General features: G+C 37.4%; 1 protein-coding gene across 1 annotated transcript; it reads left to right on the plus strand.

The window, feature by feature from the left end:
- Positions 1 to 10,909: 10,909 nt before the first annotated feature.
- Positions 10,910 to 17,757, plus strand: LOC125238518. Its single transcript, XM_048145852.1, has 2 exons — positions 10,910 to 11,381; positions 17,666 to 17,757. Exons 1-2 carry the CDS (start codon positions 10,910 to 10,912, stop codon positions 17,755 to 17,757), a joined length of 564 nt encoding a protein of 187 aa, XP_048001809.1.
- Positions 17,758 to 18,726: the final 969 nt, after the last annotated feature.

An 18,726-nucleotide genomic window follows, 5' to 3' on the forward strand; every position in this document is an offset into this window, starting at 1 on the left:
CCATAAAGAAAAAGGCCGTTTTTGGAAATTTTTGATTGGCTCTAGCGTCTTTAAAAATAAAAATATCAAAAAAATCAAAACGATCCGACGAAGATAAAAATAATAATAATCTGTGTTGAAATAATCAATGCTCTATCTTCAAAAACCAGGGAGGAAATAGTAGAGAGCGTTTGTATGGAGAATTGACCCCTCCTGTATCGTCTTAAATATTAGTATGCTGGTTTGTTTACCCGAAGCCCCGAAGGACAACGTGTGTTTTGGTGGGACGTAAAAACCCAAATTCATTATCAGGGAGCGTACTTTTCATGCCGATGACATTAATCTGACGTCACGCTCCGTATAGGATGATCCCAAATAGTTTTATTGTAAATTATTAATCATTAGTCGTCAATCATTTTAATCGTATACAAATTACTTCAAATACAGTAGTCCATTTACATGTGGCATAAATAATACCTACTTGAAATGTGAAACGTGAATAAAATTATTTGATTTGTTTTTATAAATAAATTTAATTAAATAGTATTGTTAACAACACATTACAAGAAATACGTAGAAAAGAGAATTTCTCTCTAACGTAAAGCACACCATCCTTCTTGCATTCATTACCATGCAAAGAAATTCATAACTTGAAATGATTGATGACTAATGATTAATAATTAACAATAAAACAATTTGTGATCATCCTATATGGAGCGTGACGTCAAATTGATGTCATCGGCACGAAAAGTACGCTCCCTGTTCATTATTCATCCAAACTTTAATCCATTAACCAGTTTACCATTTTGTTGTTATAACATACTTATATCAAATTAAAGCTCTCCAAAAGGCTCTCTATGTGTTGGATCTATATACCCACGCAACTCTATCAAAATACTGGGATTTTATAGACCTATCAAAACGAGCTTTTTAGTTACATCATAAATTGAGCAAGACTTTAAAAAATGTTAATAAAATTCTGTTGAATCAAGCAACCTGTCAACGTAGCCCGTGCAAATAGTCATTGGAAGTCCAAAAGTGATCGAATTAAATCAATCCCAATAACACAGAGAAGCCTTTCCCATTAGGGCAAAGTAAACCGTAGTAATTGAGTTTGGATTGCTTTAAAGATTTATTTCCGCTATGTACACAGTATGTGCACATCGACAGGCCATTAAACGAAACCGGTTAATTCTGATTGAATTGGGTTACATTAAACGGGGTTCTAAAGAACTTAAAAAAATTCAAACAAATGAACACCATTTATTATTTATGAAAATAATCTAAATATATAAAAGAAGAAGCTGACTGACTGACTGACTGACTGAGTGACATATCAATGCACAGCCGAAATCGCTGGTCCTAGAGATTTCAAATTTGGCACGTAGGTTCCTTATATAGTGTAGAGGAGCACTAAGAAAGGATTTTCCAAAATTCATCTCCTAAGGGGGTCAAATGGGGGTTCAAAGTTTGTATGGGGAAACAAGATTAGTTTGACTATTTTATTCGAAACTTCACAGGAAGATTCTTTAAGACATATGACTGAATACGTGTTTCAGGTTTTTTGAAAATTTAACCCCTAAAAGGGTGAAAAGGGGGTGATAAAGTCAAAAAATCAATATGGGTATCGTTTTTATGGTTTATCGGGTCGCTGATCACGATAAATACAACGTTTTTAAAATCTAACGAGGCGGAAGTGAAATACCTTCTCCCCTGTTGTGGTGCAATGGGGTTTAAATATCAAAAAAATATATAAAAGAAGATATTGACTGACTGACTGACATATCAACACACAGCCGAAACCGCTGGTCCTAGAGATTTCAAATTTGGCACGTAGGTTCCTTATATAGTGTAGAGGAGCACTAAGAAAGGATTTTCCAAAATTCATCTCCTAAGGAGGTCAAATGGGGGTTCAAAGTTTGTATGGGGAAACAAGATTAGTTTGACTATTTTATTCGAAACTTCACAGGAAGATTCCTTAAGACATATGACTGAATACGTGTTTCAGGTTTTTTGAAAATTTAACCCCTAAAAGGGTGAAAAGGGGGTGATAAAGTCAAAAAATCAATATGGGTATCGTTTTTATGGTTTATCGGGTCGCTGATCACGATAAATACAACGTTTTTTAAAATCTAACGAGGCGGAAGTGAAATACCTTCTCCCCTGTTGTGGTGCAATGGGGGTTTAAATACGAGTATATAAAAGAAGATATTGACTGACTGATTGACATATCAACACACAGCCGAAACCGCTGGTCTTAGAGATTTAAAATTTGGCACATAGGTTCCTTATATAGCGTAGAGGAGCACTAAGAAAGGATTTTTCAAAATTCTCCTCTTAAAAGGGTGAAATGGGGGTTCAAAGTTTGTATGGGGAAACAAGATTAGTTTGACTATTTTATTCGAAACTTCACAGGAGGATTCCTAAAGACATATGACTAAATTACATGTTTCAGGTTTTTTGAAAATTTGACCCCTAAAGGGGTGCAAAGGGGATAAAGTCAAAAACACAATATGGGTATCGTTTTTATGGTTTATCGGGTCGCTGATCACGATAAATACAACGATTTTTAAATCTAATGAGGTGGAAAAGAAATTTTCTCCCCTGTTATTGTGCAATGGGGTTAAAATATCCAAAATAGCCATAAGTATAGCTTTAGTTTTTATCTTTACTTCTGGTTCAAGAGATTTCAAATTGACACGGAAGTTCCTTAGAGGAGCACTAAGAAAGGATTTTTCAAAGTTCACCTCCTAGCATGATAATTTGACAGGGGCAAGGACAGGGACAGGGCCAGGGACAGGGACAGGGACAGGGACAGGGACAGGGACAGGGACAGGGACAGGGACAGGGACAGAGACAGGGACAGGGTCAGGGACAGGGACAGGGACAGGAACGGGATAGGGTTAGGGATAGGGATAGGGATAGGGATAGGGATAGGGATAGGGATAGGGATAGGGATTGGGATTGGGATAGGGATAGGGATAGGGATAGGGATAGGGATAGGGATAGGGATAGGGATAGGGATATGGATAGGGATATGGATAGGGATAGGCATAGGCATTGGGATTGGGATTGGGATTGGGATTGGGATTGGGATTGGGATAGGGATAGGGATAGGGATAGGGTTAAAAAATCAAAAAATCAAAATAATTTATTCAGCAAATAGGCCACAGGGGCACTTTTACACGTCACAAGTACATAGGTATTTAAAAAAATATTTAAAATTGAGTTGAAATTACAATTGATACTATTATATACTAATTCTAAGTTCTAACTAAAGTTAACTCTATACAATTAATTAGAGATGTAGAAGGTCTCTAAATGTCGAATTACAACCAAGAACTACACTAAATTTTAATATAAAAAGTACAAATACAAAAAAAAAAAAAGTCTAAAATTACTTTAGAGGTGCAAATGACTCTAAATGTCACAACTAAAAATAAAATGTATATCTACTTAATCTAATTCTCCTTAGAGATGTATATGGTCTCCATGAGTCAAAATCATATATTTAAAATATTCACTAAAAGAAAGGAAACAAACGACAACCGAACAAAGTGTCCCAATTTAATAAAAATTAGAATTAAAGTTACTAAGTTATAACAGCCCCAGTAAGCTTAAACAGACCGGTCTTCACAGACGGCACCCGTTCACGAGTATGACGCGTATCTCAGCCATCGCCTCCCTCAACCTTTATTCGGGAAGGTGGCGACCCGATCAACGACGCCACCGAAGCAAAGACTTTTAAGTGTGCATGACATGTTCAAGCTGCCAGGCTAAATTAAATATTCAAATAATAAAACATAGCTGTAAGACACTATATTCTGTGCTCGTATGTTACAAAGGAAGGAAATATAGATTTATACAATAAAATTAAAGTAAGATAAACATTAAACATTAAACACATAATCTTGGAGATGTATAAGGTCTCCAAGTGTCCACAACTAAACTTAAATAAAAACAATATAATCAGACGAGAATATGTTCTCATACGTCAATTGAACACTAGTATGCTTAATTACACAATGCAGAGAAAATGAAAAAATATATACGACTTCATTCATCTATTGACAAGCAACCACCTTAAAGGCATCCCTATCATCTATAAAATCCTTCACAGTGTAGTACGCCTTACATAACAACAAACGCTTAATGCGTGCCTTAAATTTGTCAAATGGCAAATCCACTATATCGGTTGGTACTTTGTTATAAAAACGTGTACAGTTCCCGACGAAAGACGTACCAACCTTACGGAGACGGTGGGCGGTCACAGCAAGTTTATGTTTGTTCCTTGTGTTATAGTTATGGATGTCACTGTTAAGCTTGAATTCGTGGATATTTTTCCGAACATACATAATATTTTCGTATATGTATTGAGAGGCAACGGTAAGAATGTTCACCTCTTTGAATTTTTCTCTTAAAGATGCTCGACCGCCCAATCCGTAGATTGAACGGACTGCTCGTTTTTGCAGCACAAAAATAGCCTGAATGTCTGCAGCTTTTCCCCATAACAGGATCCCATATGACATAACACTGTGGAAGTAGCTAAAGTATACCAGCCTGGCCGTCTCTACGTTTGTTAGTTGTCTGATTCGCCTTACTGCGTAAGCTGCAGAACTAAGTTTGCCAGCTAAAGTGGCTATATGTGCATGCCATTGCAGTTTTGAATCCAAAGTGACTCCAAGGAAAACCGTTCGATCTTCAAATTCCAGCGTTTCACCTTTCATTTGGATCTTACTGTTATTTACCTGCTTAACGTTCGGAAGCGCAAATCTGATGCACTTGGTTTTCTTGGCGTTTAGAAGTAAGTTATTCGCCGTAAACCAGTCTGTTATGCTAGACAGTGCATCGTTGATGTTATCGAAGCTGCTTTCCTTTCTGTCAACTTTGAATATAAGAGAAGTGTCGTCAGCAAATAACACTATATCATGTTTATCTTGCACTAGTTTCGGTAGATCATTAATGTATACTAAGAACAGGAAGGGACCGAGAATTGAACCTTGAGGCACTCCAAGTGCTACCGGTGAACCTGCTGATTGAGTCCCATTGATAACAACTCGCTGAGTTCTGTCGGAAAGGTACGATGAAACAAGGTCAAGGGCAGCAGCTTTAACCCCATAGTGGCTCAATTTTCTCTTTAAATTCTCGTGATCAACGCAATCAAAGGCCTTTGATAGATCACAGAAAATTCCAACAGCATCTTGAGCTCTTTCCCAGGCGTCAAAGATGTGTTTTAGAAGTACCACACCGGCATCAGTAGTTGAACGACCTCTGGTAAAACCAAATTGATTATTGTCAAGCAATTTATTTCTGTTAAAGTGAGACAACAGTTGATTAAGAATAAGCTTCTCAAAGACCTTACTTAGCGCTGGTAATATTGAAATAGGTCTAAAGTTGGTCGGGTCTGATTTCGTTCCTGATTTAAACAGCGGGATAATTTTGCTGTGTTTCATAATATCAGGAAAAATGCCAGTTTCAATACATCTGTTGAAAATCTCAGCTAAATAGGGTGCGATTGATTCTACTATTGAGTGTAATACTTTAACTGACAAGCCCCATAGATCTTCAGTTTTCTTTAAATTTAAAGATCTGAACGTTTTAATAACTATGGTCGGAGTAACATAAGAAAATGTGAATATTTCTGAACATTCTTCTACATTAGCTTGCAGCATTTCTTCAGCGACAATTGGCGATGAGTTAAGAGACTTTGTTGTCTCTGCCGGTATATTCGAGAAAAATCGCTCGAAGTGATCTGCAACTTCACGGTCGGAACTTACTAAAGTATCAGCAACTCGTAGGTTGTAGTGCCGTTCTTTTATTTTACGCTTTCCTGTTTCACTGCTGATCACTTGCCATGTAGTTTTAACTTTATCGCTGGAATTTAAGATCTTTTTGGATAAATAATCAGCTTTAGCGGCGACACACATCCTTTTAAAGGATTTCGAGAAATTCTTTACGTACTCTATAAATTCCGGCCTTTTATCAGTTGTTCGCAGATCATACAAATCATAGAGCCGGCGTCTCTTATCGTGAATATCCGGCGTAGCCCAGTCGCTAAATTTAACCTTGACCTTGCCCTGCATCTTCTTGGGGATGAAGCAGGCATCAAATTCCTTTTTTATACAGTTAAACAACTCAGAACTCAGACAGTCAGGGTTCTCTCGGTTACATGAAAGAAAAGGTAAGTTGTTCCTAATATTACGATTGAATGACTGTAAGCGCCTTTCGGAAATCAGTCTGCACACAGTGTCTTGTGGAATATCCTCTATCTTCCCGCCAAAAGAGGCTTTTAGTCCACAGTGGTCAGAACTCAAGGTGTTTATTACAGATTTACTAATCGCAATATCGTTACTGAAGATGTTGTCTATACATGTTGCACTGGTTGCCGTGATTCTAGTTGGTTCACAAAATAAATTTACTAAATTAAAAGATTTAAAGGTATTTAGTAACCTTCCACACAAAGGCGAATTTTCTAGCAAATTAATATTAAAATCGCCACATACAACTATAGTTTTCTGACTTCTAAAAACACGACTAAGGACTTCATCTATAACCGATTCAAATACATTATAGTCCGCCGATGGGGGCCTGTACACGCATACAACAATAAATCGTTCCAACTCGACACAAGAAAGTTCTATAACGCGTTCTACAGACAAGTCAACAATGTCTCTACGCTCTTTACTTTTTATACTATGTTTAACCATTATCAATGACCCGCCGCGAATGCAGGATCTTCTGAAGAAATAACTAACTATACTATGATTATTGTAATTAAACATAAATTCATGCCCTTTAAGCCAGTGCTCGGTTATACAGAGAATGTCAATATTCGAGGACTGTAAAAACAAATCTATTTCGAGTTCCTTGCTGGCAAAGCCTTGAATATTCTGGTGAACTAAATTTAATAACTCGGTTTCACTAAGCATACTAGCATCAATACGAGCAGAGCCGGCCGGTGCAGACGTTGTCGTAGCGGTTAGTTTAAATACAAATCACCAGGCGACTCCGTCTCGGAACCCACGCTACCGAGACATAAAGAGCTACGCGAAGTAAAACTACTAGACGCCGCCCTAGATACGACGGAGTCCTCAATATTATATGCTAACAGGTTAGCACAATCCACAAGACATCTTTTCGGTAGGTAGGTTCTGTTACAGGGCATTACAAAAGTTAAAGTTAGAGATAGGGATAGGGATAGGGATAGGGATAGGGATAGGGGTAGGAATAGGGATAGGGATTGGGATAGGGATAGGGATAGGGATAGGGATAGGGATAGGGATAGGGATATGGATAGGGATAGGGATATGGATAGGGATAGGGATAGGGATAGGGATAGGGATAGGGATAGGGATAGGGATAGGGATAGGGATAGGGATAGGGATAGGGATAGGGATAGGGATAGGGATAGGGATAGGGATAGGGATTGGGATAGGGATAGGGATATGGATAGGGATAGGGATAGGGATAGGGATATGGATAGGGATAGGGATAGGGATAGGGATAGGGATAGGGATAGGGATAGGGATATGGATAGGGATAGGGATAGGGATTGGGATTGGGATTGGGATTGGGATTGGGATAAGGATAGGGGTAGGGGTAGGGGTAGGGGTAGGGGTAGGGGTAGGGGTAGGTTTGGGGATAGGGATTGGGATCGGGATAGGGATAGGGATAGAAATAGTGATAAAAATAGGGGACGGGGACGGGGATAGGGATAGGGGAGGGACGGGGACAGGGACGGAACGGGGACGGGGACAAAGATAGAGATAGGGACGGGGATAAGAATAGGGATTTATTATTTATGAAAATAATACTAACCATACGTATAGTTAGCTGAAATCAAGCATTTATTTATAAACAACATATAAAATGATACAAAAACAATACTTACAATAAAACTTATAAATAGAAAATCAGGGGCCCAAATAGAAAATGGTTGTCAATGTCTCAAGTTAGAAAGGCTTCCGCGACTTTCAGTTTTGAGAAATGAGCCCCAGGTCTGCTCTTTGCCCCGCTGGCCGCGTTGCGCCTCTGGATAGCAATGCTGATCCGTTGAGCAAAATATTGGCCAGCCCTCTGGTCACCAGAAGCGTCTATAAGGCTGAAATCTAAAATAGTCACTTGAAACATTGTGCTGGCCGAATTTCCCCGCTGTATCGCAATAGTGTTACGTTGCGCGGTTCCACGTAGTATTAAGTCGCCAAATCTCCGGTCACCAGATAATATACCAGGTGATAATGTTAGTTATCAGATTGTCTGATTAATAAGTAAGTAGACATTAAATTAACACATTACATTACATTACAAAATATTTGCATGTCTCTATGACCAAACATGTAGAACTGTTATACCTAGTATTAAGACCTTATTGTAAATACCATGTTTCAGCAAATAAATTTCTGAATCTGAATCTGAACCTGTTACGGCGTAAACAAGACGCCTTGCAATTTTATATCTGTTTAATTTTCGAGTAATGAACATGGTTTTGAAATAAAACAATGGAAACGAGTATAATGAGTTCCTTTATAATAAAACCTAACGTATAGAAAACCGTTCGTGGTCAACGAGTGCCTGAGTTTTCATACCTAGTCTTATTTTATTTTACTGGAGTAACCGTAGAAAAAAAATATTATTCGTTATTTGATGGAACAAATTAGCTCTTTACCGTTCGTGCTATTTGTAATTATTGATAGCATAAAAAATAGCAAATATATATATGTCGCAGTAAGATAGATAAAGCGGTTATATAGTTATAACCCTAGGAATATAATTATACGTCGTAACATAGTTAAACGAAAGCGATTAATTGCTATCTTACTAGGAATATAACTATAATACGTTACTAGTTTAGTCATATAGTTATATGACTGGATTCAGTTTAGTGAAATGATTGCAGGCAGGAGTGCGGCGGTGCGGCTGAGGTATAGTTATAACCCTAGGGATATAATTATATGCCGTAACATAGCTAAACAAAAGCGATTCATAACCATCTTACTAGGAATATAATTATAATACGGTATTTAAAATCGTGAAAGTTTAAATCAGTGTTTTATAATACGTATAGCGGGACGATTTGGAATAACAACACCGTCACTGACGTTAGAACAAAGTTTATTTTGTATCGAACATAGTACACAAGGTTTGGTTACTAAACAAACGAATCCAAGCAATATTAGTTAAAACGTAACAGTTAGGGCCCCGGTATTTCCCGGTTCTTGATTTCGCAACCGTGACGTGAACGACAACTGATGCCGAACGACTGTCTTGTGGTAGCGGGTAAGCCCGCGCCCCCGTCTCCACTGCACCTCCGCACTACACTGCACCCCCGCACTACACTGCTACAATTATACTTCTGAACTTAATCCAGTAATATAACTATATTACTTAACTAGAGACGTATTATAATTATATCCCTAGACTAAGTTTAATCCAGTGATATAATTATATAACTAAACTAGTAACGTATTGTAATTATATTCCTAGTAAGATGGTAAGGAATCGCTTTTGTTTAGCTATGTTACGGCATATAATTATATCCCTAGGGTTATAACTATACCTCCGCCGCACCGCCGCACTCCTGCCTACAATCATTTCACTAAACTTAATCTAGTCATATAATTATATGACTAAACTAGTAACGTATTATAGTTATATTCCTAGTAAGATAGCAATTAATCGCTTTCGTTTAATTATGTTACGACATATAATTATATCCCTAGGGTTATAACTATATAACGGCTTTATCTATCTTACTGCGACATATATATGTTTAAATAGATTAAAAGCCCTGTTTTTAAAGAGTGATTTTACTCAATTGAAGAATTTATTAATTATTTCAACGAAAATTGACTGACTTCAATAACTAGTAATACCTAATATAATAATATTCTCATTGTGATTTTTTGGAATTTAGCGCTTACTAAATCTTGTAAAATGTATGCATGTTGGATTAAGTAAGATTTAGATGTATTTAGACACAATTGTTATTTATTGTTCATGAATAAATAAATAATAATCGTACTTAATAAATATAATACCAGGGTTTCTCAATTATGTTAGTGTTTTTAGTTAGTGTTTCAAACAGTTTTGAAATCGTAATTAAACCATGAAATTAGAGGCGTGAAATTAATTTTGTGATATTACATTTACCAACAGGGTCAGGATATTCACGAGTAATTGAATATTTTAAATTCATTTCACGAATGCAAATCAATTTCGTGCCCTACGTGATTTTCCGGTGTAATTACTGTTAATAAAACTAATTTCGTTGTTTGTTTACATGTATTAACAGGAAAATCAGTATTAAAAACGAAACTGTCTGGGTCGTGCAGGCGTATTTATTAACCCCCGACGCAAAAACGACGGAGTGTTATAAGTTTGACGTGTCTGTCTGTCTGTCTGTCTGTCTGTCATCGTAGCTCCCGAACGGATGAACCGATTTAGATTTCGTTTTGTTTTGTCTGAAAGTTGAGTTAGTCGGGAGTTTTCTTAGCCTTGTTTCATGAAAATCGGTCTACTATGTCGCAGTCAGGGGTTTTTTCAAAATATTAATGTTGTGGTTAGGTTATTATAACTGTGATATTAATTACATTGTTTGCTGTTTGCCGATGACGCAGCCTTTATAGCCACATCGCAGCCTGAGCTCCAGGCCATTATGGACAAGTTTTCACGTGCCTGTACTCTTTTCTCAATGTCCATAAATCCCCGAAAAACTGTTGTGCTGGCTCAAGGGTGTGCGGAAATACCAACGATCCTATTGGATGGCACCCCACTCGAGTCAGTCGACAAGTTTTGCTACCTTGGGTCGACAGTGACCAACAATATCTCACTGGATGCAGAAATTGACGTTCGGATTAGAAAGGCGGCCACGATGTTTGGGAAGCTAAGTACAAGAGTATGGGAAAATAAGCACCTTAGCAGGAAAACTAAGATGGTTGTGTATCAGACGTGCATCCTGAGCATACTCTTGTACCGGGCCGAGACCCGGACATCGTATGCCAAGCACGAACGTCGTCTTAACGCCTTTCACATGCGCTGCATCCGGAATATTTTGGGCATACACTGGAAGGACAAGGTCACGAACGAGAGGGTGCTTGAGATTGCTCAGCTACCCAGCCTCTTTGCGCTGCTAAAGCAGAGACGCTTACGCTGGCTGGGGCATGTGCATCGAATGCAACCTAGTCGTTTGCCACGGCGTGTCATGCTTGGTGCCATAGCTGATGCCAAAAGAAGCGTAGGTCGGCCAATGCTACGACACAAAGATTGTGCCAAGCGTGACATGCAAGCCTTCAACATCCCGGTCCACAAATGGGAAGAGCTTGCCGAAGACAGAGACAAGTGGCGCAAACTGGTGTTCGACGGACGTACAATCCACGACAATGCTTGGTTTGCGGCACTCGCAAGTAAGCGCGCCAAGCGTCATCAGCGCAATACATGTTCGCCACGGGTACACTACACCTGCCAGAATTGTGATCGTGTTTGTCGCTCCCGTATTTATTGGCTTACACAGCCATGAAAAACGTTGTCGCCTCACGTGACACTGCTTGTATAGTCTGTTATAGACTCGAAGGCCAATGATGATGATGATGATATTAATGCGACTATATTATACCTACTGTACCTAGGCACTTATTTAACCAAATTAGTTTCTCATATCATATGTATGATGAAAACTTATTCGTTAAAAAATATTTCATCATGACACTCATTTCGCAAGTACCTGGGTACCTTAATTATAGATAATTTACTACCTTACTAAGAAGCCATAAAGTAATATAATATATTATTATATATATTGATTATAAGCCACAAAATTATAACCTTTATGCTTGTCACTAAAAGGTATATTTCCAAGAAAAAAACTCATACATTCTTGTATTCTTTACGTAATAACCATGCTCATAAAAATGATATTTACAAAATAGCGCCTTTGAATAGGTATACACAGGGGAGTGCTACATTTATGCTTCTCAAAGGCATCCCACTAATGACATGCTTAGGTACCTACGTGGCAACGGTATTAGCGATAGAAACGCCTCAATACATCTGCCATGTGATGTATGATGTAGATTGTACTGTGTACTTAATGTAACAGAATAGCAGATGTTTTGAAGTTCATTCGAGTGATGAAATGAATAACCTCAAATACCGTATATGATTGTATTATTAATACCAAGAAATACTTGCACAAGTAACTTTAAATACCTTTGAATTTAAAGTCACTTAAGGGTTTACATTCTTCCCGACGTTTCCCCCAAGTTGCACCGGCAAATTGTACCCGTTTTGTTTGACGTTTTTTGTCCACCGCACGACATGCAACACTGTTCAATCTGCGTGCATTGGTCCGAAGTACATAGATCTCTTGGTTTCAACGTCTAAGGAGTCACTGGTCGCCATAAGTATTAACGATAATTTGTACCGTAATTTCTGTTTGAAATATATAGGTTTTTTTTTTATTTAATTTCAATCACCTCTCTCAGCTGGTGGAAAACCGGCCGACTCAAAGTGACAAACGTTGGCGCTCCGAGGAGCTGTCACGCCACTTCAGAAGAGTGACAGGGACCAGGGAGAATAATAATAGCTACGAAACGCTTACGAAGCGTAAGCGATTGTGATTGTGACGTTTCGATCGTAAGCATGTGCTCATCTATATGGGAATACTTCTCCTTTTTTTGATGTTGGTTTATTTAGCTACCTACTCGTATTGTGTAAGCACCTACATGGAAAATCCAATTCGAATGCAAAGTGCAAGTGGTATCGGAATAAAAAGAATTGTGAATGCATAAGTCGAGCGATAGCGGTATACGCCAGACGCAAGCATGTTTCTGTCGCCAATATATTCTTTTTCATCTAAATTCCTTTGAAACGATACATATTCGAAAAGAATTTGTGCCGGCTTTTACTATAAAATGAAGAGTATCTTATTTTCTGTATACCTTTGGCAAAAAAGATAAGTCGTATAAAATTTAAACTTTAATGGAGATCATGTGTGTGTTTTAAATTTGTTTTTTGAGAAGCAATAAGTTGGTCCTAATCATAATATTCGTAGCACGCGTAACAAAACTACTATTATTACTTCTTAGCAAAAAGAGACCACTTTTGTTAGTACGAAAATGACACATCGACGTGATAGGCTACATGTATATGTGCTAGGCCCGGTCATATTTATATAGCCTGAATGTTAAAACTATAAAATCATCGTATTCATCTCCAGAGCAAATAAAAAAATCGTGTCATAATTGCGTCGCGAATGCACCCAGTGTAGTATCGGCCATTACAGAAATCTTACATCCAAATAGCGACTCTTAGTTATTGAAATAAAGAGCAAATTTCTTTTTAGTGTATTGGCAAGGCTTCGCATTCATAAATCACTTGGAATCGCAAGCGAATGAGTTATTGTTTTTTATCCCGTAAATAGTAGATATTGATCAATTGAAATTGGATAGCGGCTTAAATTTTTTGTGTACGATGATTATATATGTATATGTTGTGCCGGATATTGATAAAGATTTTTGGATGTCGCCGAAAGTAAAACAGTAGATAAATAAACTTACTCAGTCTCAACTTTTATCCTGATTGTTGTTGTGATTATATTAATATTAGTTCTTCTGTGAAGATAAATATTACACGTATAGGTAAATATAAAACCTTATTATTTCGTATTAAATTTTCATTTATGTCAAAACTAAACAAATGCGGTCACGGCTCAGGAGGAGGGTATTTATACATTTTATACAAGCCTTCTCGAGTTTACCACGGAACTCAATCGATCTAAGTAAGAAAGGCTTATAATATTTATTTATTTAGTTAGTAAGAATTCTATACAGGTAGGTATATACCGACAGCACCAATGCAGACACCAAATTGCCAATCAAGTAAGAAGCGCTACCTGTTTACTAAAGCTACTTTTATAGAACAATAGTATATCTCTTGCAATCACAACAATAAAATTGTATAATATATTGACTAAGTGGGTTTAATTATAATATGCAAAAGTTTGTATAAATCAACTCACTATTAACAAAAGGATTCTACTCGACGAAGTACAAAACGATTACAATAAGACTCTTTAACACAATTCAGCATGAAATTGCAACTATTATACATTGCACTGAGTCGCAACAAGTTAATGGTGTACCTACTGCTAAGTCATATTCAGAAACGATATTTCATAACCAACATAATATCAATCCATCTTTAAAATCAGTGTTTCACGTTCACCCTAATGTCATTTTGGTAAGAGTGAATAAACGCAGAGAATCAATGTTTTATATAATTTTATAACGTGAAATACAAAGTTCAGAATTAAAATGTGCTCTCATGCGGCGCTTAGCGAAATTAAAAAACTTTGTTATACGTCGCCGAACGAGTTACAAAGATAAATATTAACTTGCACGAGACGTTTGTTCGACGAAGTTATATAGTCGAAACTATATAATTTTTGATTCCCAGTGGGATATCAGAATTGCTTCAGCGGAGCTGTATAAAATTTAAAGAATTATTATGTAATATTTTAATTTCCCCTAAGGTACCTATGTAATTTTTCTAACGGCAAGGCCCAGCATTCGGCAACAATAAAAAGAAACTATTTGAGAGAGAGAGAAGCATTTGATTTCAACACCATATTTTATAACTATTTGCACCGACCATATTTTGTAAAGATAACCACAAGATCATATGAGCATGAACCAAAACAAAATGTAGGAGGTTATGTGAATCACTTTGACTCAGAAAACGATAACATTACATAATATACATAAAGTATAATATACCAATACTTAAATACATTGTAAAAACCCAAGACTCAGGGACAAAATATTTATATTCACGGCACAAATACTTATCTGGTATCGAACCCAGAATCATCGACTTAGAAGGCAGATTCATTATTCGCTAGGCCATCCAAGTGGTCGAAAAGCTCAGAAACAAAAACAAAATTGTGTCTAGCCTGTTCAACGTAAAACTGTCAAACTCCTATACGAGTAAAGATCTACACTCATGACTCATGAAAGTCATGAATCAGTTTGGCATTATCCAAAACTCTATGGACACATTTAACACATAAAAATTTGACGCAATACATTTTTTTTTATAAATATTGGGGACACCTTACACAGAATAACTTAGCCTCAAACTAAGCAAAGCTTGTACTACGGGTGCTAAGCGACGATAACCATACTTAAATAGATAAATACATACTTATTTACATAGAAAACATCCATGACTCAGGAACAAATATCTATGCTCATCACACAAATAAATGCATTCCCTTACCGGGATTCGAACCCAGGACCGCGGCTTAGCATGCAGGGTCACTACCGACTGAGCCAGACCTCTGGGCTGGTCGTCGGTCGGTCGTATTATAAACTAGGCAATAAAAACGGAAAATCTAAGTCTAAAGAGCCAGCCTCTGAGGCATTGTGTCTAAGATACTGGCAGCATTTCCTTGCTGAATCGCGATGCTTTTTATTGTCATAGCTAAATGGGCTTACTCTTGATCACAGACTAGCCAATGGTAAAGACGTGGCCTACGATGGAGTGAACTCACCCAGAAAACGCCGGTTCACCCTTGCTTATTCGTTGATTGAGGAAGCTGTCAGCTCTTTTGTCTCCCGTGATATCAGTGATCTTAAATATGACCAAATATACAAAGTGCAAGACGGTCGGGTCTGTACACTGGTTATTTGTTTCAGTAACCGCAAGCCGCAGCTCCCAGCCCCGGGGAAATCGTGTATGAAACTGAGATCAAAGAAACAATAAACGGAGTTTATGACAATATAATCCGGGTACGGTAATTATATATACCTAGCAATAAACATTTTCGCTTTAGTTTCAATCATTTGGTTCTTCAATAATTTATGACTATTAATTTCATTAGGAAACTGAAGCGATAGATCGAGTACAATAGGTAGTGTTCAAAAAAGGTATAATCAAGCAAAGTGATGAAAACCCGAAGAATTTCCTACAAAGCTTTTAAAAATTCTTGAAGTGGTTGTACATGAAAGAAAATAATAAATATTTTGTGCTCTTTTCCTTTTATAACATTACAGTACAAATTACATTTAAGCTACGAAAAATAAACTTAAAATAAATATTTACAAATAAACTAACTATTAAACCCCGCTGATTATCGTTTCTGGTGCAAAAGTAAGTTTTCGTAGTTGTCGCTTAAATGTAGTTTGTACTGTAATCTTGTTTTTAATAATAAAGAATAATTTATAACATTTATATTAAATATATGTGTTTTTAAAAGAAACACTCAACAAACAAAAAAAATCTCCATTTAATCTCAATCTTAAGTTCCATTTTGTCTGTATCTCCTAAATCTACAATCAAGTACAATCACGTAAAGAAAACACTCGAGTTTAAATTAAGAGTACACTCAGTCGACCGGCAACCTCCCCTCGATGGCATCAATTAGTGTGGTTGATACTTTTAATCTTGTTAATCCCACCCAGAAACTTTCTTTTGCCGCATTTGGCAGATAAACCTACCCTAAACTCAATCAAGAAAGTAAAGGGAGAGTTTTATTGTAAGGAAGTTCGTTCAACATGCGAAGTTTTCGTGTTACGCTGAATATGTGGATTCTGAGAAAAAAACAAAATAAAGTAAATGAAACGGATTTGAACATTTCGCAGCGTTTCTTTATCCACCAGCATTAAGCTAGCAGCCAGTGATCGTTAATAACGTTTTGGTTTTGTGGCAGCACTAGGAATAAGGAATCTTTAATCTAAAACACCGCTGAAATTATTAATAAATGGGCCATTTTTTTTTCAAAGTTGTGCCTCCCACTTTTTTTGGATATGGAAATTTTTATGTGGTTTCCACTCAGAATCGCGAGCTCTTTCAATCCTTATAGGAGAAAAAATGGCCAAGGTTTTTTTCTATTTCGTTACCATTTTTTCATACATTTTGTATGGCGGTAACGGAATGGAAGGTTTAAAAAATGTATAAAAGTCGTGGACCTTTTTTTTCCTATCAGGATCGAAAGACCTCGCGATTCTGAGTATGAATCGCGTAAAAAGTACCAACCCATGTTACAAAAAAAAGTGGAGTGGACAACTTTGAAAAAAATGGAGTGCACAGCAAAAGGGAGTGTACAAGTTTCTAATAGGGTGGCAACGCGCTTGTGACACTGTTTGAGTTGCAGGCGTCCATAGGTTACGGTGACCGCTTTACATCAGGCGGGCCGCATGCTTGTTTGCCACCGACGTAGTATTAAAAAAAAAAAAATGGCCCAAATTCTTATACCTTCCTTTAACCTTGACATCAACCTTCACCGCTGGGCTACGCTCGTAGCGCTACGTCGTAGCCGACAATACAGATTTCGCAACATTTACTATGTAACGAAAATGCATCGTAGAGACAGAACGACAATGTGTCCTGGTGCCGTAGCCGAATGGCATTTCTGCGACGCGAAACGAAAACGAAACTCTGCGAAAGGTAGTCTGGCTCTGTCACGCCAATACGCAAGAGCGATAGAGATAGATATCTACGAGCGTTTCGTTTTGTGAGCGTTTGTGCCATTCGGCTACGTACCTGATTAACACTGAATGGATTAATGATAGTCTGCTTTAAATTTTGAAACGACGGTGCATGAAATTAAAACATTATCATCACTTTCATCCTACTCACATCACCCTGTATAAATCAAGACTTAAATAAGTCCCACGTCTTCAATTTTCAGCTATCTTAATCGAAGCTATAGCTGAGTCAGCTGCAGGCACTTTGTGCGCGTCGGCCATTGTTGGCGTGGCGCCAGGCTCTCGACACATCTAGTGCCCACTTTGCGACGCAGACGAAACTATGCCCAGCGTCATGCAAACTATAAGAGGCCGCGAAAACCTCCCACAAGTCTTCTGGCGTTTGAACTCAGCTTCGAGTGACGTAAAGTGTTACGCCGTGGTTACGCCCAATTCGTGTATTATAGGGAATTTTATAGCAATGTTCTGACATCAGAGTGCAGCACTATCACACATACTTAACCATAGAGTAACCAAGGCGTACGTCAATTTTTATAGCGCCACCTATTAAATATTTTCATAACTACACTGATGATGCCTACAAATTTTTTTTTTTTAATGTGTATTGACGTGATATCATGATATTAAAATAAATAAATGATGTCATTTGTTCTCATAAAAAATAGAAACACGCAAAAATATTTGGGTAAAATATGATTTTTTGCCACTTCCAGGCTGCGAAACAGTGCCATCTAGTTTTAAGCCTGAAAGGCCCATAAATTAAATTTCAGGGGTAAACTTTTTTGTATGGGCTTTGATTTGACAGTCCCGGTATATATTGTCCTTGCATTTACACAGCATTATTGCACATGAATCACGTTCGACGAGTTGCGTATGCGTACCTGTCATACTTACGTGAAGATTAACAATAAAATGGCGACAAAGGAGCAACACATCAAACACGCTTCGCGGTACTTAGGCGTCCAATGAACCAGATTTTGCCTAGTATTTGTATTTAATTAAATTACTTACTAATATTTGCTAATATTACGTTTTGATTAGAAACAAGACAGGGCGTTTTGATATTGGATCTTGTGATCATAGTACATTTGATTAGTAGGTACTATTTTATTGTTCGAAAATTGAAGAGAGCACCTTCATATTACATACTACCTATAGTACCTATACTATAGAGTTGTCGCGAAAGAAAAACCTATTTTATTTACGAGAATAATCACTCCCGATTAACGCAGGGTGGTCTCTGTGGTAAACTCAGGCAGAAAAA

The sequence above is a fragment of the Leguminivora glycinivorella genome, chromosome 2, assembly GCF_023078275.1.
Source record: "Leguminivora glycinivorella isolate SPB_JAAS2020 chromosome 2, LegGlyc_1.1, whole genome shotgun sequence".
Classification (NCBI taxonomy): Eukaryota; Metazoa; Arthropoda; class Insecta; order Lepidoptera; family Tortricidae; genus Leguminivora; species Leguminivora glycinivorella.